Raw genomic sequence first — 25,356 nt, 5'->3', positions numbered from 1 at the left:
CTGAGGAGCTTGGGCAGGCAGAGGTCTTGCACCCATCCTGCTTGAGGGATCCTGCAGGCAACTGGATTGCCAACATGTGTGTGGAGTGCTGGACTAGATAGACATTTGGCCTGGTGCAGCACAGCTTTTCTTATGCTCCTATCGTGTAGCCTTGGTATACTGTCAGTTTGCTTTTCAGAAGTTTCACTAGGAGGTCAGTAGTAGACTCTAACCTCCATGTTTCTTTTATTTTTTGTGTCATTTATTTTCATCTAGATCCTCTTGATGGGGCTACTAAGCTTGACATCTTGCATTTCTGTGTAGTGACATGTATCCTTAATGTGAAGCATGACATTCTCCCTTTCTCTTCCTTCTGTTCTTCTTGATTGCTGAACTTCAGTCATGAGATTCATCCCACCATGTTTCAGTTATACCTATCAAATCATATCCGTCCTCCTTAAGAGTTCTAGTTTGTGCTGTTTGTTTCCCATACTCTAGATATTAGTGTATAGACATTGAAGACTAAATGCGTTATACTCCAGCTTTCTTCCACTATTTTTGGAAGACCATTATTGGATATTACTGTAGCTGCGTTCCCTACGGTGGTACATAAATATTGGTTCAATTTTACCCCCAGGTTTACTTCTCCCTCCCCAGCAGGATTCACTTTGAAGCCCTCCTAGTGAAGACCTTCATTCTGTGGTCAAACACATTTCTTTCCAATCCTTGTGAGCTTCTACTCGCCCCCTGCCGGCAGTCCTCCTTCCAGGAAATGTAGCCCCCTGTCCCAGAATCCAAATCCCTCATATCTGCACCACCTTCATAGTTAGGCATTCACCTAGAGTATTTTTCATCCCCTTTCTAGTTGTCTTCCAAGTATTGGAATGATGGATGGTGGATGAATTTGAGCCTCAATGTTCTTCAGTTTCCTTGCCACATCAAAGTCTGATGTGATTTCTTCAGAGCAACACTTGCTGGCATCCCTTTTTCCCTGCAAGGATGAGAAAAAAGGGATATGTGTCTGTGGGATTCATGAGCATTGGCAATCCTTCAGTCACATCTCTAATCTGTCTTCCAGAGAGTAGCGTATCTGACATGTCCATGTGTCTCCGTGGCATACATGGGTTCCCATTCCATGCAGCAGGGAGTCTCCCGGAACTACAGTTCTTCTTGTTTGTGTAGGCCTTGATATCATTGGTTCCTGTGCAGGGTAAGCAAGAGGCTTCATCTCCAGCCTCTTGCTCACATTTCACAGGGAGCTCCTTTAGTTCTTTGTCTGCAAGGTGTCCTCCAGTCTCATCCTCAAGTACATGATGAAGGGGTTTGGGGGTGTCAGACCAGCTGAGAGCAATCTCTAAGGGGCTGGGAGTGGAGAAACTCCTGAAGAGCAGCTACTGGGCAACAGCGGTAAAATAAGGTGACACTGGTGAAGGATCTTTCACAAGCAACAGCAGTGATGCTCAGACTAATTCTAGTTAGAACTGTGCAGAAGAAGGCACAATCTCTGAATGTTTCTTAACTTAAAAATCTTGCAATGGAGCAATCCAAAATGAAGCAACAGATAGTGCTAGAAAATGAGATTTGCAGGTCAGAGGGCACTCAAACCAGCTACTTGGGGAGACAAAAGGCTATGAATAGCTCTGTCACTAATGATGCAGCTAGATCAGAGCAGAAAGGAAATATAGTGCATGAAAGGAAGGTGCAGTGCTGCATAACACATACCATTGGAACAAGGAACATGAGAAGTATGAATTGAGGAAAACTGGAACAGTTAAATGGAACAGTTAAATATTGCAGTATTTGGCATGTACAAATTAGACTGGACTGGAATAGGACATTTTCAGTCAAACAAGAATGAAGTGTTTTAATCTGGAAATGACAGACTCACAAGAAATGAAGTAGCGTAAATACTGAGGCAAGATGTAGCACAGGCAATAAGATGCTATAATGCAAATCTGATCAAATAATACTGTTCAGAATTTTCAGAAAACCCTATCAGCATAACCTCTTAACTCTAAGCCAGTGTTGTGGAAGAATTGGCCTAGAGACAAAGCAGGAGAATGACTCACAGAGAGCCCTGAAGCAAACCATCTGTTTATTGCAAATGCTTATTTTAGGGGACCTGTTAGAAACTGTACACTTGGGACATCCCCAGATGGCCAGTATAAAAATTAAATGGACTATGGAATTGGATATAGAGCATGGGTCCTCAAACTATGGTCCGGGGGCCGGATCCGGCCTGCCGTGCCCATTTGGACCCTCCGCATGTGCGTGCCCACCACGCCCCGCGTGTGGGAGGCAACACTTTGCTCGCTTGGAGAAAACAATCTCCAAGTGAGCAAGCCACTGCCTCGTGGCGCGTGTCCGCCCCCGCCTTGCCCCACCCCAGCACTTGCACCCGCAAGTGCTGCTCCTGCTCCCTCGCCGGCATGCGCACACACAGCCAGGCACCGGCTTTCTGGCCCACGCCCAGCACAGGCAGCTTTCAACTGGCCCCTGGTCAAAAAGTTTGAGGACCCCTGATACAGAGGGTAGAGAAGCTTGTAGTAGTGATCATGAGCTATTAAAGCCAAAAATCAGCGTAAAGCTGAAAAAGATCGCAAACAAAAGATGGTTAACAGAGCCCAACTACAACTTAAATAACATCCCCATGAAACTGAAGCCCACATAAATAACAGATTTGCATTATTGAACTCAATTGATCATTATTCAGAAGAACTGTGAATTGAAGAGAATTTTTAGGGAAAGAAGGCCAAAAAGAATTCCTATAGCAAAAAGGAAAGGACAGAAGAAACACAGAAACATAAAAACGGAGCGAGTCAGAAGGGGTCTCCTGGGCCATCTAGTCTGACCTCCGGCACCAGCCAGCTCCGCTCACACAAGAAGAAGAAAAGGGAGAAGACAACAACCAAATATGAGATGAATTGTTTCTATAAAGGAAGCCACCATCTTGAGTTTACATGAGCTGAGCTTAGCTGAGCTAGGACAGGACAGTTTGGAGGTCTGCCATTCTAGCTTCTCCCTAAGTTGGAGATGACTTGATGGTAGTTCATGACACAACTCCAGGTGTCCAGTGCTTAGGAAAGTCCAGATCATTTCCAGTGAGCCTACTTACAAGTAAATCATTGTTTACATAGGGTTAACTCTATCTCACCTATCCATGGCATGAGTCAAATTCACACAATTTCCAGTGGTCTTTCTCACAAGTAAATCACATCCTATTCAATTATTAAAATTCTCTCAGGAGTCCACTGTGCAGGAAAATTCACATGATTTCCAATGGAATTACTTGTGAATAAATCATATTATTGACAGGTTTCATTCTAACTCAGGTGTTTACTGTGCAAGGAAAATCCAGATGATTTTCACAGAGCTTATATATGAGTAAATAATAGTATTGAATTTGGTTTCATTTTACCATGGCTGTACATAGTTTAAGAAAAATCCACATGCTTCGAATGGGCTGACTCCTGAGTAAATCACACTGTGTTCATTCAGCCTCCTTCTGTCTCAGGAGTCTACCAAATTTGAAACAAAATGTGATGGATGTTATCAGACGCCTTCATCTGGTTGATTTGTAAAACAATTCCTGGCCAGTGTCCTCTACAAGCTTAAGTGTTATACCTGGATCTGTCTTGAATGAATGGAGCGGTATATTCTTGCTGCCTTGCAGATGTGATAATCAGAATGCAAGTTTTATGGTGTGCAGTGCGGTGTAGATTGTCCTACAGAACAGGGCCTGTATACTCTGGAGGTAATTACCAAAGCTGAAGGTTGTATCTGTAGAACAGGATGCTATGGGAGGTTCATTTGTAGTTGTTAGTCGCGAAGTCGTGTCTGACCCATCACGGCCCCATAGACAACATTCCTCCAGGCCTTCCTGTCCTCCACCATCCCCTGGAGTCCACTTAAGCTCATGCTGACTGCTTCAGTGACTCCATCTAACCACCTCATTCTCTGCTGTCCCCTTCTTCTTTTGCCAACTATTGTTCCCAGCATTAGGCTCTTCTCCAGGGAGTCCTTCCTTCTCATTAGGTGGCCAGAGTATTTGAGTTTCATCTTCAGTATCTGGCCTTCTAAAGAGCAAGTCAGGGTTGATCTCCCCTAGGACTGACCAGTTTGATCGCCTTGCAGTCCAAGGGATTCGCAGGAGTCTTTTCCAACACCACAATTCAAAGCCCTCAGTTCTTCCTTATGGTTCAAATTTCACAGCCATACATTGCACCTGGGAAAACCATAGCCTTGACTATAGACACTTTTGTTGGCAGGGTGATGTCTCTGCGTTTTAGTATGCTGTCTAGATTTGCCATTGCTTTCCTCCCCAGGAGCAAGCGTCTTTTAATTTCTTGGCTGAAGTCCCCATCTGCGGTGATCTTGGAGCCCAGGAAAATAAAACCTGTCACTACTTCCATTTCTTCCCCATCTATTTGCCAAGAAGTGAGAGGACCAGATGCTATGATTTTAGTTCTCTTAATGTTGAGTCTTTCACCTGCACCAAGAGGCTCTTTAGTTTCTCTTCACTTTCTGCCATGAGAGTGGTATCATCTGCATATCTAAGGTTGTTGATATTTCTCCCAGCAATCTTAATTCGTGATTCATCTAGCCCAGCCTTTCGCATGATGTGCTCTGCATATAAGTTAAATGGGTAGGGTGAGAATATACAGCCTTGCCCTACTCCTTTCCCAATTTTGAACCAATCAGTGCTTCCGTGTTCAGTTCTCACTGCTGCTTCTTGGCCCGCATATAGGTTTCTCAAGAGAGAAATAAGATGGTCTGATACACCCATCTCTTCAAGAACTTGCCACAATTTGTTGTGATCCACACAATCAAAGGCTTTAGCATAGTCAATGAAGCAGAAGTAGATGTTTTTCTGGAATTCCCTAGCTTTCTCCATGATCCAGCATATGCTGGCAATTTGAACTCTAGTTCCTCTCCCTCTTCGAAATCCTGCCTGTACTTCTGGTACTTCTTGGTCCACATACTGTTGGAGCCTGGCTTGTAGGATTTTGAGCATAACTTTGCTAGCATGTGAAATGAGTGCAATGGTGCTGTAGTTTGAACATTCCTTGGCATTGCCCTTCTTTGTGATCGGAATATAAACTGACCTTTTCCAATCCTGTGGCCACTGTTAATATGCTTGTTGGCATATTGAGTGTAGCACCTTTACTGCATCGTCTTTTAGGATTTTGAATAGCTCAGTTGGAATACTGTCACCTCCACTAGCTTTGTTGTTGCTCAGACTTCCTAAGGCCCATTTGACTTCACATTCCAAGATGTCTGGCTCGAGGTCAGTGACCACCCCATCATGGTTATCAGGGGCATTAAGGTCTTTCTTGTACAGTTCTTCTGTGTAATCTTGCCACCTCTTCTTAATCTCTTCTGTCTCTGTTAGGTCCCTGCCATTTTGATCCTTTATCATGCCCATCTTTGCATGAAACATTCCCTTCATATCTCCAGTTTTCTTGAAGAGATCTCTGGCCCTCCCTATTCTATTGTTTTCTTCTATGTCTTTGCACTGTTCATTTAAGAAGGCTATTCTCTGGAATTCTGTATTCAATTGGGTGTATCTTTCTCTTTCTCCCTTGCCTTTCGCTTCCCTTCTTTCCTCAGCTATTTGTAAAGCTTCCTCAGACAATCATTTTCCTTTCTTGCATTTCTTTTTCTTTGGGATGGTTTTAGTTGCTACCTCTTGTACAGTGTTGCGAACCTCCGTCCATAGTTCTTCAGGCACTCTGTCTATCAGATCTAATTCCTTAAATCCATTTGTACCCTCTACTGTGTATTCATCAGGGATATGATTTAGGTCATACCTGAGTGGCCTAGTGCTTTTCCCTACTTTCCTCAATTTGAGCCTACATTTTGCAACAGGAAGCTCATGATCTGAGCCACAGTCAGCTCCTGGTCTTGTTTTTACTGACTGAAGAGCACATGCTCAATCTGATTTCTGTGTTGACCGTCTGGTGATTTCCATGTGTAGATTCGTCTCTTGGGTTGTTGGAAAAGAGTGTTTGCTATGACCATCGTATTCTCTTGACAAAATTCTACCAGCCTGTGCCCTGCTTCATTTTGTACTCCAAGGCCAAACTTGCCTGTTATTCCGGTTATCTTTTGGCTTCCTACTTTAGCATTCCAATCTCCCATGATGATAAAGACATCATTTTTTGGTGTTAATTCTAGATGGTGTTGTAGGCCTTCATAGAACCAGTTAACTTCAGCCTCTTCAGCACCAGTGGCTGGGGCATAGACTTGGACTACTGTGATGTTGAATGGTTTGCCTTGGATGCAAACTTAGATCATTCTGTCAGTTTGGAGATTGTATCCCAGTACTGCTTTTCCTATTCTTTTATTGACTATGAAGGCTACTCCATTTCTTCTGAGGGATTCTTGCCCGCACTAGTATACCTGATGGTCATCTGAATTAAATTCACCCATTTCTGTCCATTTTAGTTCACTGATTCCTAAGATGTCGATGTTCAGTCTTGTCATCTCTTGTTTGACCACATCCAGCTTGCCTTGATTCATAGATTCCAGTTTCCTATGGAGTATAGATCTTTACAGCATCAGACTCTCCTTTCACCACTAGATACATCTGCAACTGAGTGTCCTTTCTACTTTGATCCAGTCATTTCATTCTTTCTGGCGCTACTAGTACTAGCCCTCTGTTCTTCCCCAGTAGCATATTGGACACTTTCTGACCTGAGGGGCTCATCTTCCAGTGTCATATCTTTTTGCCCTTTGGTCCTGTCCATGGGGTTTTCATGGCAAAGATACTGGAGTGGGTTGCCATTTCCTTCTTCAGTGGATCACGTTTTGTCAGAGCTCTCTGCTATGACCTGTCCATCTTGGGTACCCCTGCAAGGCATAACTCATAGCTTCATTGAGCTACACAAGCCCTTTCGCCATGACAAGGCAGAGGTTCATTAACTGATAAATATATGCCACACATCCTTCAGGGCAACCAAAGTGTTTGAAATGTGGAGATACAACCAATGGATGTATAAGGCATGGGGATAAAGACTGTAGGAAGGATGGAGATGCTAACAGTACAACAGAAGAAAGGGATAGGCATATCTGTGGAGATTTTTAAAGATGGCATTCCTATTAATATGCAATCTGAAGTAATTTTTTAAAAATATTGCTCTTAAGCACACACATTTAATCTTTATGTCAGTAGAAAATAACTAAGAGCCCAACTTAAATATACCTACCCAGCTCCTAAGATCTGTTTTGGAGGCCCTTCTGAAAGAGCCATCCTTGAAGCAGGTAAAGGGGATGGCCTTCTTAGTAGTTGCACCCCACTAGTGGAACAGCCTTCCAAAAGCAGTTCACTTGTCACCTTCATGACAGTCTTTTCAGTGCCAGATGAAAGCAAGTTTATTCTCTAGACATATTAATAATTGATTTTATTTGGATATTTTTAAGCTTTTAATACGAATAGTTTTAAATGTGGCCTCAGCTGTGGACTATTCTATTGTTTTTGTATATTTTTAATCACTGTTTTTATTGTTGTTATATGTTTCATGGACCCACTTAGACTGCTTTTGGGCTGATTCAGCAAATACATCTGTAAATAAATAAATTTTACATTTGTCTACACCAAAGTAAGCTCCATTGAGTTCAGTGGCATCCAGGAAGTGAGTATAGAATTGCAGCCTAAGACTGCCACCTTAAAAAAAAGAAAGCAAGAAAGAAATTATCAAAGCACAACAAGTAATTCCAACAGAAACGCAGAAGACAACACAGGAAGCCCTCATGGCTCCACAACAAGAGCCAGTTTGAAAGCAAAAAAGGACACATACAGGAAATTGAAGGGTGGCCAGGGGACAAAGTAAGAGTATAACAGACAGCAAAGACGAGCCGCCAGCATAACCCGCTGGACGCGGCTGGGCCGGGGCCGGAACTGCCCGCCCCCCATCGACTCCCTGCCGCCACTGCCAAGGAAGACCACGAGGCGCTCCGCCGGACCGGAGGACAGCTGACGCCGCCATTGGTGGCCATCGCTGGACCTGAGGCCGGTGGATACCACGGCTGGACTGCGGGCCCAATATCGCCCACCACCGCTGAGGATGTCATCTTGCCGGCGGCTGGCAAGTTCTCTGCGGCCACCCTTGCCCCACCTCCCCCGCCGGCATGGGTGAGAGCTACGCCGGATTGGGGGCGGGGCGCGGGGATGAGCCACTGGCATAATTCGCCGGACGCAGCCGTGTGGGGACTGGGCTGGCCAGGAACTTCGTTGGCTGGTTGGTTGGGGTGAATTTGTAAATTTGTAAATTGTATTGGGTGGTTGGTGGGGGAGTTTTTAAATGTTTATTTTAGCCTAACTTTTAATGGATTCATCCTTGGCCACGGTTATGAGGTTGCCTGGGGAGCACATGGGCACTGCCATTGGGGTGGTCATGGGCAAGGTACGTTATGGCGTTAGGGGTTTAATGAGTCAGTGTAGGAGGAGGAGGGACAGATGGTTGACACCTGTTCCCTCTTCTAGTTATTCCCCCAGCCGGAGGGTTCCAGGTAGTCTTATCAATCGCCCCCCAAGCCTGTTGGTGCTGTTACTTAATGCCAGGTCGGTCCATAATAAATCATCCCTCATCCATGATTTGATTGTGGATGAGGGGGCCGACCTGGCTTGCATCACAGAGACCTGGGCGGGAGAGCAGGTGGATGTCTCCCTCTCTCAACTGTGCCTGCCCAGCTATCTGGTCCAGCACCAACCATGCCTGGAGGGGAGGAGAGGGGGGGTCGGTTTAATTTAATGAGCTTCCATCTCTCTCACGGGGCTTCCGGTTCTCTCGAGGCCGGGTCTAGAGTGCCTCTATTTGGTGTTGGGTGACTGAGAAAGATTGGGGATTCTGTTGGTGTACTTTCTGCCCAACAGACTCCCTGCCTGAGCTGACAGAGATCGTCTCGAACCTGGTGTTGAAGACCCCCAGGATGTTGGTCCTGGGGGACTTCAGTCTCCATGCTGAGACTGTTCTGACTGGGGCGGCTCAGGACTTCATGGCCTCCATGATGGCCATGAGGCTGTCTCAAAATGTCATCAGCCCAACCCATGAATGTGGACACACTCTGGACCTGGTTTTCTTGATGGGGCAGAAAGAGGGGAATCTGAGGGTGAGGAATTTATGTCTGACTCCCCAGTCATGGTCCGATCACTTCCTTGTGAGGTTTGAGCTCAAGAGCGACCTTTCTCTCTGTAAGGGTGTGGACCCAATTGTGTTGGTCCGCCCTCGGAGCCGGATGGATCTGGATGGATTCCTGAAGGCTGGTGCTCCTGTTGATGCTTTGGTCGAACTGTGGAATTGGGAAATGACCAGGGCTATTGACACGATTGCTCCTAAGCATCCTCTTCCGCCTGGCAGAGCCTGTTCATCCCCCTGGTATACACCTGAATTATGGGCGATGAAGCGGGTTGGGAGACGTCTAGAGCGTAGATGGAGAAAATCATGGGATGAATCTGACCGAACACACTTTAGAGCTCACTATTGAGCCTATGCTGTGGCGGTGAGGGCGGCGAAAAAGAAATTATTCTCCGCTTCCATTGCCTCTTCACAATGCTGTCCGGCGGAGCTCTTTCGGGTGGTACAGGGGCTGGTTCATCCAGGCCCCAAGAAAGATCCTGTACTGCCCTTGAATGTCCGCTGTGACAACTCTGCCAAGCATTTTAAGGAGAAAATTGCTCAGATTTGTCATGAGCTGGACTCCACTAGTGACTCAGAGCCTTCAGGGGAGGTGCCAATGTTGCCGTCTGGTCCAAAATTGATGGATGAGTTCCAGTTATTGTGGCCTGATGATGTGGACAAGGTGCTTGGACAAGGTGTGGACAACCTGCTTATAGGACCCTTGCCCATCTTGGCTACTTAAAGCCAAGCACAGGATAGGGACCTGGATCCTGGAGGTTGTCAACGCCTCTCTAAGGGACAGCCAGGTACCTGCCCCTTTAAAGGAGGTGGTAGTTGTTAAATAACAATATTTAATTGTTAATATTATTGGATTTTATCTGGCCAGGGCGGCTTATTTTATATTGGTATTTTTGCATTTTAACTTAATGTTTGTATTTTTTAATTTAATGTTATAATTATTTTTTAACTTAATGTTGTAAGCCGCCCCGAGGCTTCGGCGAATGGGGCAGCATAAAAATGTTTTAATAAATAGTCCGGCCAGTCCTAAAGAAGGCATCCCTGGATCCAGAGATGGCCACCAATTATAGACCGGTGGCCAACATCCCATTACTGGGCAAGGTGTTAGAGCGGGTGGTGGCGGGACAATTCCAAGCACTCTTGGAAGAAACTGATTATCTGGACCCATTTCAGTCCGGCTTCAGACCCGGTTATGGTACTGAATCTGCCTTGATCGCCTGTATGATGACCTGTGCAGGGAGAGAGACGGGGAGTGCGTCCCTGTTGGTTCACCTGGACCTCTCAGCGGCTTTCGATACCATCGACCATGGTATCCTTCTGGATAGGCTAGCAGAATTGGGAGTAGGAGGCACTGCTTTGCAGTGGTTCTGCTCCTATCTCAATGGCTGATTCCAGAAGATGGTGCTGGGAGATTATGGCTCTGCGCCATGGCAGCTATGCCATGGAGTTCCGCAGGGATCCATTTTGCCCCCCTTGCTATTTAACATCTACATGAAACTGCTGGGAGAGGTCATCAGGAGGTTTGGGCTGCAGAAACATCAGTACGTTGATGACACCCAGCTCTACCTCTCTTTTTCAACCAATCCAGGTGAGGCAGTGGCTGTACTGAACCGGTGCCTGGCTGAGGTAATGGGCTGGATGAGGGCCAATAAACTGAAGCTCAATCCAGACAAGACGGAGGTCCTGTTGGTAGGTGGTTCGGGCTTCGGCGTGGGGGACCTGGACCTTGCCCTGAATGGGGTAGCACTCCCTCTGAAGGACAGGGGCCTCAGCTTGGGAATGCTCCTTGACCCGGAGCTGACTTTGGAAGTGTCGGCGGTGGCAAGGAGTGCTTTCCATCCACTTCGGCTAATCCATCAGCTGCGTCCCTACCTGGAGGACGACTGCCTAGCGACAGTGATGCACACATTGGTTACTTCCCGATTAGACTTCTCTAACGCACTCTATGTGGGGCTACCCTTGAAGACAGTCCGGATACTTCAGATGGTGCAAAATAGAGCTGCCGGGTTGCTGATGGGGACTGGACACTGTTCTCATATAACCCCAGTCCTCTGTCAGCTTCACTGGCTCCCCATCGAAGTCCGGGCCCAATTCAAGGTGCTGGTAATGACCTATAAAGCCCTAAACGGCTTGGGACCTGGTTATCTAAAGGAGCACCTGTGTCCATATTTGCCCTCCTGCCCCTTGAGATCTGTGGCAGAGGCCCTTCTCCAGGAACCCTCTGTGAAAGATATTAGGAGGGTGAGTACCCGGAGGAGGGCTTTCTCTGCAGTGGCACCCCACTTATGGAATGCGCTCCCCAGAGAGGTCCACCTGGCGCTGTCGTTATTTGTTTTTCCAAGACCTTTTTATTTAAATGTTATTTTAATTGTTAAATTATTTATTGGTTTTAATTTATTGCCTGGATGTTTCCAGTTTTTATATATGTGTATTGTTATTTATTTGTTGGAAGCCGCCCTGAGGCTTATGCAAATGGGGTGGCATACAAGAACCCCAAATAAATAAAAATACTTACAGGAATGGAATCAGGAAAGTTAAAGCTGGTTATGAACTGAGGCTAGCAAGGCTTGCTAGAAACAATAAAGCCTTCTTCAGTTACATCGAAAACTAAAGACAAACTAAAACCAACTCAACGTGGATGGCAAAAAAGATAACAAATGACAAGGAAAAGGCAAAGGTACATAACTCCTACTTCAGTTCAGTCTTCTCCCACATGAGAAAATACAACCTACCTACAGAGGAAAAAGTACAAGATGAATGGGCAGGATGGCAGCCCAAGATCAACAGGTCAGGGAGTACCTTGATGAAATTAAGGTGTTCAAAACTTGAGATCCACCCCAGAGTCATAAAAGAACAGGTGGAAGAACTCTTTGAACCACTATCTATAATCTTCAAGAAATTGTGGGAAATAGGGGAAGCTGGAGAAGAACTGATGTTGTCCCCATCTACAAGAAAGGGGAAAAAAGATGAACCAGGCAACTATAGACAAGTCAGTCTAACATCGACCCCTGTGAAAATACTGGAGCAAATTATTAAAAACTCAGTCTACAAGGACCTTGAAGAAAATGCAGTGATGAACAGAAACCAACATGGATTTCTTAAGAATAAGTTGTGCCAAACTAACCTAATTTTTTGAGACTGGGAAACCACCCAAATAGACAGCGGAAATGCCATGGACATAATTTACCTAGACTTTAACAAAGCATTCAACAAGTGCCCCAAGACATCCTGATTAACACAATGTGTCCCAACTCAAAATAAACCACAGATGTGTCATCAGAGCGACAGGGCACCTGGAGAGATAATTCCCACAGACTAGGGCAATCCCTCCTCCCTGTCCCTCAAGTCTACCAATTGTGGGGGGACTAACTACTCTCTTCACCCACACAGGTTTCAGTTATACACACCAGATCAGCCATCTCATCTACTATTAAATGTGGGATGAGGGAGTTCTTATTCTGCACTGATGTGGTATTTAAAAGCAGGAGCTGGAGGCCTGAGAGAGGTTGATACATAGCAATCGATACTGTAGGTGCAAGGGGGACCAGAACATGGCATACCCATTAGCTGTATGGGCACATTCCCTTTAGTTAGCTAATCCTCTCAACCCCCTATTTTCTCTACCTGTCACTACTACCCTTGCTCCCATCTTCCCTTTCCCACATATTATCAGGCCCTATGAAGCAACCACATCCCACCAGGATTCTGTAAAAAGCAGACAATTAGCCAGCTTGGCCAACTTGTTCAGGTTGTGGCCCTTGTCCTTGTGTCCCTCCTGAATTTCCTTTGGCATTGCCCCTTCAGGGTTGTCACTACCCTCCTTCAGACTGGCAGATAAGGCCCGCTGAGAGTCAAACCCAAGTGTTAATAATAACAATAATAAACATTTGTATTTCCCCCATTATGGAAGCCAGATCTCTCTGGTTAGTAAACAAAACTTAAAACCATAAAATATATTTGAAACAAAATAACCACAGTAAGGCAGCAGCAAAGTTCTAAAAATGTACTATCACAATTTTTGAAACTGAAAAACTTAAAAGCCTGGGAAAATGAAATGCCTTCATGCGATACTGAGAAGACTTCAGTGTAGTGTCAGGAAGTCCTCTTTGGGTAGGGCATTCCATGCCAGCAGTGCCAGTCTTTGAAATCCTTTCTTATTAGTACCACCTGCCTTCCTTCATTTGGAAGAGGGAAGATTATCTTAGGGCCAGACAAGTATTATATGGAAGGAGATGATGTTTCAGGTTACTTGGCCCCTGCTACCTAGAACTTTTTAAAGTAATACCAGCACTTTCAGTTGGACCTAGAAACACCGGCAACCAGTGTAGATCATAAAGCCTTGACAGGATCACATTGTTCAATCCCTGTTAAGCCTCTTACTGCCCCTTTTTATACCTGCTCACATTCCCAGAATGTTACTGGAAGCGTACACAAAATTCCTTTTCTACTCCTGTTTTCTCCTCTTGATTTTAACTATCTAATTTGGGAGGAAACAAGCCTGTTTGTTATCTGCCTTGTTCAGACACTGGAACCTCATACCCTAACCCTATTGCAAATTAACTACCTGTCTTTGAGTTAGATTTCTAATGTTTCCAAGCTAGTAATTTTTAGCCACCAGAAAGAGGTGATTTCACTGTAACATTTCTAGACCCTAAACTATAGAAAATACTCCAAAGGTGCCCTGTTTTTGAAGGAAAACAATCAATCAAAACTCAGTATATTGCAGTACAAAAAGTGACCTTACTACAACAATGCCATCATAACACATTCCCACAAAATATGCGCAAAAGACACTTTAGGGTTTTGCAGGCACATCATGGGGCTGTCCTCTGCCAGTGTCTGTGCACATTCTGTTACAGATCTAAATGAACAGCTTTACTGAATAAGTCTTCCAACCATTTCAAGCAAACAACAACAAATAAACATGAAAAACAAACATTAAACAAAAACTTTACATTAATCTTTGAAAACCATCTATTATACTTAAGCAAAACATCATAGGATTTAAAAACAGTACATTAAGATTGCCAAACAATATACAATCTGTATAAGCAGTACGCTTTGTAAGTATTAACAGATTTGCTACAGTTCGGCATTCCATTGCTTTCAGCATCTTCTCGCCTATTCACAGCTCTGGTGGCTTTTCTTCTGTGTTATAACTGTGCTGGGATGCCTGACTTAGCTGCTAGAATTTTGGGTCTGAAATACCCTTTTAGATCAACTCCTGAAAGGTTCTTTCTCTCCCCCCTACCCTCCATGCATGCATTGGCTCTCTAGGGTCGTCCTATGTACCTTTAAATCCTGGCCTGGTGTTTCTGGGGGTCATCTTGAGCAGTGCTTGCAGCACTTCCTTGCTAAGCCAGATCCAGGTCTACTTCCTTTCTCAAAAGACTGCACAAATTCTCTTTGTAGTGCATGACTGGTGGGCCAGTCATCTAAAAGTTATGAAGCAGAAGCCTTGAACCTTCTGCCACCTTTCCTGGATAACAAATGGCCTGTAGTACAAACATTTATACTTGCTTTGGCTTTACTCAACTTGCACTCTTTTCTTTCCTTTCCCTTTCTTTCCCTTCCCCCCTTTCCCCCTTTTCTCCTTTTCCTTCCTTTCTTTATACTTGCTGCATGAAACTCAGAGTGAAGACGAGGAGACGGATTACGATATGAATGACTCAGATTAGTGTGAATGCAATGGTGAGCACTAGGAATTCACCCAGCTGCTTCCCTCTTTCCTCTCCTGGTTGTGCATCTTGTTTTTGTGTTTGTAGCTGCCCTTACCCTAATGTCAGGTGAAAATATGTTGGTAAATATATAATTAGACTGTTTAGTAGTTCAGTTGTGTGTGGGCTCCTTTCTGTCCTCCTGCAGTTGGCTTTCAGAGGAAATGTTTTGCTATGAGTGGAAGCGAGGTGATCTTTCACCCACCGAACAACACTGAACTAGTCTGCTCTATAGTTGCAGAAAGTCAGAGTCTTCCTGAGCATGGTATTAAAGGAGGTATGAAATTGCATGGGTCACAGCACAGTGGGACTTCTTCACACATCTCTCAAAAATCTCATCCCACAATTTGGGGTAATCCCCCCATTCATGTACTGTACTATAATTTATGCATAAATAGTTCTAGAGGCTTGTCCTTCTTGGACCTTGCCACAAAGTGCCTAGGCCAGGGGTCTCAAACTCAACTGACCTGGGGGCCGCTGGAAGTAGAGTCTGGGTGAGGCTGGGCTGCATCAAGTATTCCACCACCGTGGTGGTGGTGGTGGGCCGCTCATCCCGTGGCCGGCCCGGGCACCGCTGGCACTTTGAAGGCTGCAGGGCCCCTCCCCCGTGCCCCGCTGTCCCGGCAATTAGCCTGCGGGCCATGAGTTTGAGACCTCTGGCCTAGGCTAAAAAGTAACCAAATTTCAGCTTCCTGTCTTTTTATGTTCCCCAGCCCCCACCACCATAAGCCACTGACACCCTCATCCCTCATGAACCTGGCCAATCTCTTTTTAAAGCCCTCCAGTTTGGCAGCCATTACCACATCCTGTGGCAGCAAATTCCAAAGTATACACTGTGAAGAAGTACTTCTAAACCTCTCACTTGTCTGCTTCACAGGATCGACCCCATGTCTTAGTGTTAAGAAATGCTTCCCTCTCTACTTTCTGCATGCCATGCATTATTTTTAACACCTCTATCATGTCTGCCCTTACTCACCTTTGTAAGTCCCAGTTGTTGTAGCCACTCCCCATGGGGCAGCTGCTCCAGCCCCCTGATCCCTTTTGTTTTTCTCTGTACTTGTTTTGGCTGGATGTGGAGACATGAGGGACATGGCTTTGGTGTTTTCTCCTTGGCTGGACTGCCGTCCATCCTTGAGAATCCAAGTTGCCCTGCTGAACTGCCCTCCTTTCCTATAAACATAAGATTCACCCATCATTACACTATTGTACATGATTTAATTGTGGATGAGGAAGCCAGCCTGGTATGGATTATTGACACTTGTGCAGGGATTGATCTGGAACAGCTCTGCCCACTTGGGCACTTGCATCAATGTCAGCACAGAACCGGAGGGATGGGGCGGCGGCGGCGGCGGCAATGGTCCTCAGAGATGTGGTCACACCTGGTACTGTGCTAGAGACATAGAATAGGGATCCTACTTGTGTGTGTGCATGTGTGTGTATCCTAGAGAGTCAGTGTGGTGTAGTGGTTAAGAGCATGAGACAGGGAGTCAGGAGATCTGGGTTCTAATCCCTGCTCAGCCATGGAGCCAGCTGGAGGACTTTGGGCCAGTCATAGACACTCAGCTCAACCTACCCCCTAGGGTTGTTGTGGGGATAAGATTGAGAAGAGAGGAGAATCATGTAAGCAGCCTTGAGTTCCTTGAAAGGAAAAGGCAGGATATAAATGTAACACACAAATAAAATGCTACCCACTTTGCTGTTTGAACCCACCTTTCTGAGTGGAAATTGGAGAATCCAGAAATGATGGTCTTAGGGCTGCCTTGATTTTCCAGATGATGGGATGATACTTTAGAGGCTTTGGTCTCACTATGGAATGACAGGGTAAGAAGGGCCAATTGTATGATCACCCTTATGCCCAATATTGCCATAGTGTCCAGGTAGCCCCCTGGTTGTCCAAGGAGCTGCACACAATGAAGCAAGGCTGGAGCACAGGTGGTGGAAAGCTTCCACAATAATGATTTCACACTGACACAACTGTGCTTAGTGTATGGCAGTGAGGGTAAGTTCCATTACATCCCTAGAGTAGGGACTGGGCCCAATTGTTCCATGTGATTTGGGGTGTTGTAATGTTTACCCTATCAAATGAAATATCGAGGCCCATGGAGAGCCAGTGTGGTGTAGTGGTTAAGAGCATGGACTGGGACTCAGATGATCTGGGTTCTAGTCCCCGCTCAGCCATGGGGCCAACTGGGTGACTTTGGGCCAGTCACAGACTCTCAGCCCAACCTACCTCACAGGGTTGTTGTGGGTATAAGATGGAGAAGGAAATGTAAGCTGCCTTGAACTCTTTGTAGGAAAAAGGCAGGATAGAAATTGAAAAATAAATAAATGTATAGCTGGTTATAGAATCAGTTGTCTGTAAATCAAATGGCTTGGACAGAGGTCAACGGTACATTCCTGTGTTGAAAATTCCAAGGTTACCATCGACAGAGTCAGAAACAGCAACTGAGTTCTATAATAGGAATTAAGTCGCAATGGTTCAGGGTTGATACGCAAATGGTCAAGGGTCATCTAAATGGGTTGAAAGAGTTCAAATCTCCAGGGCCAATGAACTCCATCCTAAAGTCATAAAGGAGCTGGCAGGAGAACTCTCAGAACCATGGCCTATTATCTTTAAGAACTCTTGGAGGACAGGAGAAGTGCCAGATGACTGGAGAGGAACAAATGTTGCACCCATTTTCAAGGAAGGAAAAAAGAAGAACCTGGGAACTACAGACTAGTTAGTCTGACATCAATCCCTGGGAAAATTCTGGAACAAATTTTAAGCAGTCAGTCTGTGAGCACCTTGAAAACAATGCAGTGATTACTAGGAGCTCGCATGGATTTCTCAAAAGTGAATGCTGCCAGAGTAATTTCATTTTTTTATTGGGTTCTCTCTCTGATAAGACTGTGGGAATACTGTGCACATAATCTTTCTTGACTTTAGCAAAGCTTTTGACAAAGTGCCCCATGATGTCCTGATTTTAGCAAACTAGCAAAAAGTGAACTAGAAGAAACAACTATCTGATGGATCCACAGTTGGCCATAGAATTGGACTCAAACAGTGTTCATCAACAGCACCATCTCTCAAGGGGTAGAGGTAAGCATAGGGGAACCGCAGGGATCAGTCCTGGGCCCAGTGCTCTTCAACATTTTCATTAATGACTTGGATAAAGAAGAGGAGGGAATGATTTTGCAGATGACAGAAAACGGGGTGGGTTAGCTAGAAGATAAAAATAAGATTCAAGATTATTCAATCTGGGCTGAAAATAACAGAATTAAATCCAGTAGGGAAAATTGCCAAGTTCTGCACCTAGGAAAAAGGAACAGGAAAAATTTACTTATTGTTAGAGTAGTACAGTGGTACCTCAGCTCACGAACACCTCAGTTCACAACCAGATCAGGTTGCAAACAAAAATTTCATTAAAATTTTGATTCAGGTTGTGAACTCCGCATTGGGTGGCAGCCGTGATCTCAGTCGTCTTCCCCGCCCCCCGAGTGGGGGGATGGCCGCGATCGTGCCCATCTTTCCTGCAGAGCGCGCCCGTAATTGCGATTGTCTTTCCTGCAGGAGCACAACCGTGATCTCTGCCATCTCCCCCCCAGCACTATCATGCCTGTCTCTCCCCCCCGAGTGCGCCCATGTTCACGCCCGTCTCTCTCCCCCAAGCATGCCTGCCTTCGTGCCCTTCTCTCCCCCTGAGCATGCCCGTGATCGCGCCCATCTCTCCCCTCCCCCGAGTGCGCCTGTGATCGCACTCATCTCCTCCCTGTGCGCCTGCGTTCACACCTGTCACTCCCCTACCAGTGTCCCGGGAGGACAGGCGCGTGCTCAGGGTGGTGGGGGAGATGGCCACGATCTTTGTTCTTTGTCACTTTGCTTCACATTTTTCTGATTTAAAAAATGAGTTACAGAATGGATTAACCTTATTTACATTGACCCTTATGGGGAAATTTGACTTGGCTCATGACCAATTTGGGTCATGACCAGAGTCCTGGAACGGATTAAGTTTGTGAGCCAACGTACCACTGTACCAGTTACCCAAGGAGATTGTAGCTCTCCCATTCTAGAGGCATTCAAGAGGCAACTGGGCAGCCATCTGAGAGGGATGTGTGACTCCGTCCTGCAGTGAGCAAGGGGTTGGACTCAATGGCCTTCTGGCTCCTTCCAACTCGACTATTCTATGATTGTCCCTATACATACATATTGGGACAATCATTACTAGAATTTTACTAAAAATGCAGGTAATGTTATTAATATTTGTGTGTTGTAACAGGATCAGGAGGAAGGGGAGCATTGAAGGCACCTTGTTCCATGTAAAACTGAGAGGAAACAAGCTCACCTGGCAGATCCTTTTATTGGCAGTTTACAGCTTCTGTTGCAGCTGCCCTGCCGGAAACACCAAAGCCCTCTCTTCACCTGGACCCTTCCTCACTCCTGGTTCTCAGCCAAAGAGGTTGCCTCTGGGGAGGTGGGGAGCAGCATGTCTTGGGCCTGCTCTTCTTGCTTCTCTCTGGCCGCCTGAGCATTGCAGCAATGCCAGCCACTTCCAGCTCTCTCCCAAAGGCTGCTTTTGCACATCACTCATCCTTTCCTTCGCTCCTCTGCTCTCTCACTCACTCCCTCCCTCCTCCTCGGCACACCACTCCCCTCCTGGTCCTATTGGCCCTTCCTTTATTCTCCTTTCCCCAGCACATCTGTCCCTGCTCCAGTTGCCAACCCTGCACAGCTGTGCATTCCTGCAAACGGAGTTCCCTACCTTTTTCCTCCCAAGCAGATTCCTGACCATGCCCCACCATCTCTGACAACTCTCTGGTAGCTGCCATGGGAAGATGAGTGAATCCCTCCACTTCCTGACATGTGTATAGACAGAATGTCTGTCTATTTTCCAGAGTTTCAGTGAACACCAGAGAAGAAAGTGATCATCAACCAGTGTCAATCCAGTTAAAACAGATTCAAATCTGTTTTAAAAACAGTGACTCAGGCAGATAAATGGGCAGTGCAGAGGTTGGATATATAATAGAAAAGATTAAGATGGGAACAAGTGGATACAACAAGTCAAATCCATCCTGAACTCAAACAGAGGAAGAAAGTTGTGGGGGGAATTTGTATTTCTGAGGTGAATATGGATTTTGTGTTGTATGCATATCAGACTATTTGCTCCCAAATTAAACCTCTGATATTAACTAGGGTTGGATCAAGCAACACAAGGAATATAAATACTCCACAGTTCGCTACAAAATGTTGAGTGTCAAGGAAACACTTGAGAAAACCAATGTGAAAGGCACTTGACTCTTCAGACTGTGCAGGTTATGCAAAGGTTGCGCTCAGGCAAAGGTGGTAAAAATTAAAATACAGCCAAGAAAATGGGCTATGTTGCTAAAAGCTGCACAGATTTGGAATTGGAGGTTAAGAGCAAAAATTTAACACACATCTGGTAGCTTGTCTCTGGAAAACTAAGACACATCTATGAGATACCTATATCTGCTTCAGTTTGGGAGGATTTCTACCTTGATTTATTCAGAGACAAATAAAAAGATTAGTAAATGGTTACAAGGGGAAGCAAATCTTGAAAATATCAATGGCTTCCCTAAATGGCCACCAGTCTCCATGCAGGAAGTAGTCACTTATACAATTGCTGGGGAACAATAAAGCTCCAAGAGCGGACATTATGTCAACTGAACTTTTTAAAGATAATGTACAGTGATGCCTTATTGGTGGCTTGTTCACTCACATAAACAATAAGGGATGGAAACTGAGTATAGTAGTCTCACTATTTAAAAGAGGCGATTGAGGAGATTCTAGAAATTACAGGTCAGTCAGCTTAATTGAAATTCCAGCAAAAATGCACTCCAAGTTGCAGGCAGGGTTTAGAAAGGGAATGTCTGTGATTGACAATTGTTTATCCTGCTTCATTTGGTATCAAAATAAACTGCAAGTACTAGACAGCTTTTCACTACATTTATTGATTTCACTGCTGCCTTTGATTCAGTAAATAGAAATCATGTGTGAGGGAAAACTGTTGAAAACAAGTGTAGATCAGAGACTGCTCTTCCTTGTAAAGGCGCTTTACTCAGATATGAATTAAAATGCCAGAACTGGCGTGAAGTGTGACTTAACAAGTAAGATTTACATTGATAAAAGGGTTCAGCAGGGCTGTATCCGCTTCATTTCTTTTTAACTCCTATATAAATAAGGTAATTTATTTTGTTTACAGTTGACTTGCTCTCATAATAGACGCTACCGCAGGATTAGTGGCAGAACTGAATGTTTATTTGTAGCATTTTTGCTTTACCTTTCTGTGAAACAAACAAAGGACAAAGTAGCAATAACAGAATAGGATCAGAAGTAGAACAGAGGGCACAGGCAACACTCAAGAGATGTATGTTGAAATGGGCAACTTTTGTTACTGCCAAGAATACTTTAAGAGGCAGAATTTCCATCCGCTCTGAGCAACAGGTGTCCTTGCTTGATGAATGTGAACTTCACACTAGAAAATGATGTTCGGCAAATCAATTGTTGGCGCGCTAAAGTGTAAATAATTGGGTCTCCGTCTGTTCTCAGTTACCCAAGTATTTGCTGCTAACTTTTGCTCTGGTGGCTAAACTTGCATATGGTGTATTTTTGTACAGAGGCATATGATCTGGTCTTGTTGCTGCCCCAAAGTAGTCTCTCCTTAGCAGTTGCCTTGCTTGCTTCTTGTGTTTTAGTAACAACTTCCTCTGGGTGATTTACTATTAAATTATGATGTATTATTATATGTTTTCCTCACTGCCTTTTGAGAATGTTTCTGACGTCAGAGTAGCAGAATGCTTACCAACCTGTATTAAGACTTTGCATTAAATATCAAGGCCTGGAACAGTAATGAGACAGCCCCAACCTGGATAATATATTTCCAATATACAAGACTCGCTGGAGAATATTGCGTTATCTAATTTCTCACCATATTTTTTGTTTCAGATCTTGCAGGAACGAGGTTCAAGGATGTAACTGTGCTGCAGTATTTAAAGTGGAAGAACTTTATCTTGAATTGCCGCACAAAGAGGTTTGGCACTAAGAAGTTTGGAGAATTCATTGATCCAGATTTGAACCCTTAAGGTGGTGCAGCTGGAGCAAGTTGCTTGTGAATAACTGCCTTGGCCTACTGTGAGAGGGGTTGTGCCGCTCTTAGTCCCATGGAAGGAATGGACTTGACTGTATGCTTCCTTACTGAAGGTGCGGCACTCTGCCCAGTGCTACCTATATGAAGCTTAGCTTACCGTTGGAAGCAGTTTGGGTTTTATTCATTGCAGACAGTTCCAGGACAACATATTTGGTGCTATGTATAAATGGCAGCCCATGCATGGGCCTTACACCATCAGGCAGCCCCAGTGGACTGCTGCCTTGCTATAGGAAATGAGAGGCGCTGGCCCAGGCTCGAGAAAGGATGTCCGTCTCTTCCCTCTCTCGCCTTTGCTTTCTTCAATACCCAAAGGTATCTCTACTCTGGAAGACGTTCCCCTCCCCTCTAGGGGTGGCTTTCCTCTCCAGATAAATGGCTATTGCAAATGTTAATGTTCAGTTTTAGCTACATTTTAGGGTTAAAGACCCTGTTTTTAAAAATGGCATAGGATCTTGCCTTCCAAATAAATGGGCACATATCCAAAATTGCATTGTTTTTAGAAATATCTCCAAGCATTTAAGCCTCATGAACTGTGAGAAAGCTAAAGGTAGGCCTGGAGTTTTAAGTCTTCATGGGTGCTCAGTCCTGATGATTAGGGAATGAGGGCATATGTGCCCTAACGCATAAGAGCTTGTGCAGCTGAAAGTAGGAATTCTTGTGACTTTTTAACTGATGTTTACAGTCATTTCTATGTTCTTTTATCTATGCAGTTCTTCTAATGTTTTGGCAAGTACTGTCAAAAGCACTTGTGGTTTCAATAAGAAAGGCTTGTGGTAAATGTGAAGAAACACAACTGGAGCTTTTTAGTGCACTGTGTTTAAATGAAACCATGAGCATGTTTTTTGAAATGGGTTTAAAGAATTCCAGATCTCTCTGCTTCATAGAGAGGAGCCCATGCTTGAGGCTTTCTAGCACTCTACCCATATTTTAAACTGTTTGATTAAACAACTGACAAATGTTCTATGCATACACCACTTTCTTTTATCGTTCAGCTGGGTGGCGCCTTCACTGTGTTGAACATATTTTCATAGAATGATAGAGTTGGAAGGGGCCAAGAAAGCCATCAGGTCCAGCCCCCTGCTATTGCAGGTCACCAGTGTACACTATCCCACTCATTTTGTCTGTCTGCATTAGTGATCTGGATTTTGGCAAACCATTTCTGTCCAGTGGATAAGCAAGCGGGTTCCATCCATTTTCTTGAAACTTGCAATTAGACTTGTCTACAGAGAAAGTTTTGGGGCCCTTCTCAATACTGAGTAGTCCCTGTCTTTCTTAAGATGTTACGATGGAATCAAATTGACTAAAATCTAATATTCTGGATGATGAGTTTTTAGAAACATAGAAATGAAGCGAGTCAGAAGGGGCCTCTAGTGTGACTCCCAGCTCCAGCAAGCTTCACTCATGTAATCCCCAACATGTGGTTGTCCAATCTTTCCTTGAACACCCTCACTGATGGGACCTCCACCACCTCCCTTGGAAGCCCATTCCATATCCTAGGGGCCGTAAGCATCAGGAAGTATTTCCTCACATCCAACCTTGAGCTGTGCCCCATTGGAACACATCCTGCCCTCCACTGCAGTGAAGAACAGGTTAGAGCCCTCCTCCAGATGACATCCCCCCACATACCTATAAGTCGCTAAAAGATCCCTTGAGTCTCCTCCAGACTGAAAAGACCCAGTTCCCTCAATCGCTCTTCTTAGGGCATCCCTCCCAACGTGGTTACCATTCTTGTGACCCTGTGCTGAACTGATTCTAACCCAGCTACATCTCTCCTATAATATGGACCCCAGTACTGGATGCAGTACTCCAGTTGTGGGTGCACCAGAATCATGTAGAGTGGTATCAGCACTTTCCTAGATCTGAAAGCCACGCTTCTGGCTATACATCCAAGGGAGGCATTTTCTCCTTTCAGACTTTTTAAGACATCCATCATTGATTTCATTAAGGCCAATGCCACTGTTTCCCCTGAGAAATAGCATTTTACCCCTGTGGAAGTAAATATAATTCTGTGTATATGTATAACACAGATAAATGCCTGTTGCAAAGGATGCTACTGAGTTACCAGAACAGACCATTGTCTCCTTCAGGTCCTGCTGTTTTGCAAAGCATTCTGATAAGGTAATTGGCTGTTTGCTTTGGCCGATATCCACACCAGAACACCCTTTCCTAAAAGGTTGTGTCATTGATCATGCCGCCCAAAACCTTCCTTTGAACACTTTGATATGCTAAGCAAAGAATTTGATTGTCATTACTTGCAGGCAAGGAAGGAGAAACAGTAAAGTGCAATGAATGGAAGGAGAAGGTGCAGGGGAGCAACTGCTCTGTCCACCAAAATACTTCTAATGTATGGCTGTTTTGGAGTGAGATGACCTCCATTTTGCTGTCATCCTGTACAACATCTGAGATGTGGAGGAAATTTTGACCTGACATCTGGTCACCTCTGACTGGCAAACTAGGAAGTATCAGGAGGCATTTTGGAAAAGGCTGCCGCTTGCAGCTATGACAGTTGAAGTTTTTTTCTTACTATCTGGAGGTTTTAGCTGCAGACAGGATTTTTTCTCTTTATGTTGATTTGACTTATTGAATGTGGGGGAAAGCATGTTAAACAATAACTGCTATTGCATTAAATTTATGCCATGAAAATGCAATTTTAATCAAGGATTTAAGATTGGAAGTGTGGAATCCTTTTTATATTCTCCATGATTGGAATGAGATTTGTGGCATGTCACATAGTATCTTGGGAACCACAGCTTTATTTTTAGAAAAGCAAGTTTCTCAGGGTTAACACTGGTTAATACAAGACAGTGTTTGATAAAAAAAAATCAGGCAGTTGAGCTTCTTCCTTACCGTAACTGCTAATTTTTGCCACCTCTGTGCTTTTCATTCCTCTTGTAATTCACTTATTGCTAGTACATCCTGAAACTTGAAAGTGGAGTAAAAAAATTAAATATGGAAAGTGTGCAAATTTGAAATAGAAAATGTGGCTTTCAAAAGAAAAAACAAAAACAACCCTATACTACTACGTGTGTATGGCAAAGTTACCTTTTGTTCATGTTCCCTGAGAGCATTAGCCTTTTAATTAATTACTTTTAGCTCATTTTTTTTCTGGAAACTCCTCCCTCCTGTCCCAGTATCTTCCTTGTTTTGATGTGTTCCTGCCAACAAGCATGAGACATAAGGATTATCCCAGGGAACTGGATAGATCAGGGACATTAAAAAGACAAACAATGACATTACTTCAGTACTCCTCCTGGCCTTTGAAATGGACACCTGCACCCTGTTGTCATTTGATTTTCCTCAGATTTGCATGCTTCTCATGTAAAGAAAGGTCTTGAGACTCTGCTTTTGGGCTCTGTTGCACCATGTGCTATCTGGAAGGCA

The 25,356-nt window shown here is 44.6% G+C and overlaps 1 protein-coding gene across 1 annotated transcript in view; it reads left to right on the top strand.

Annotated features, from left to right (window-relative positions):
• LOC123034815 (BTB/POZ domain-containing protein KCTD5-like) overlaps positions 1-22,936 on the top strand; it is a 33,902-nt gene extending 10,966 nt beyond the window's left edge. Inside the window, exon 7 of the mRNA XM_044452511.1 lies at positions 21,774-22,936. Coding sequence (XP_044308446.1) covers positions 21,774-21,803 — 30 coding nt within the window. The 3' untranslated portion in view covers positions 21,804-22,936. The remainder of the gene's footprint in view (positions 1-21,773) is intronic.
• Positions 22,937-25,356: the final 2,420 nt, after the last annotated feature.

This window comes from Varanus komodoensis, unplaced genomic scaffold (assembly GCF_004798865.1).
Source record: "Varanus komodoensis strain SLA01 unplaced genomic scaffold, ASM479886v1 scaffold73, whole genome shotgun sequence".
NCBI classification, from domain to species: Eukaryota; Metazoa; Chordata; class Lepidosauria; order Squamata; family Varanidae; genus Varanus; species Varanus komodoensis.
This window is presented reverse-complemented; position numbering and strand designations above follow the sequence as displayed.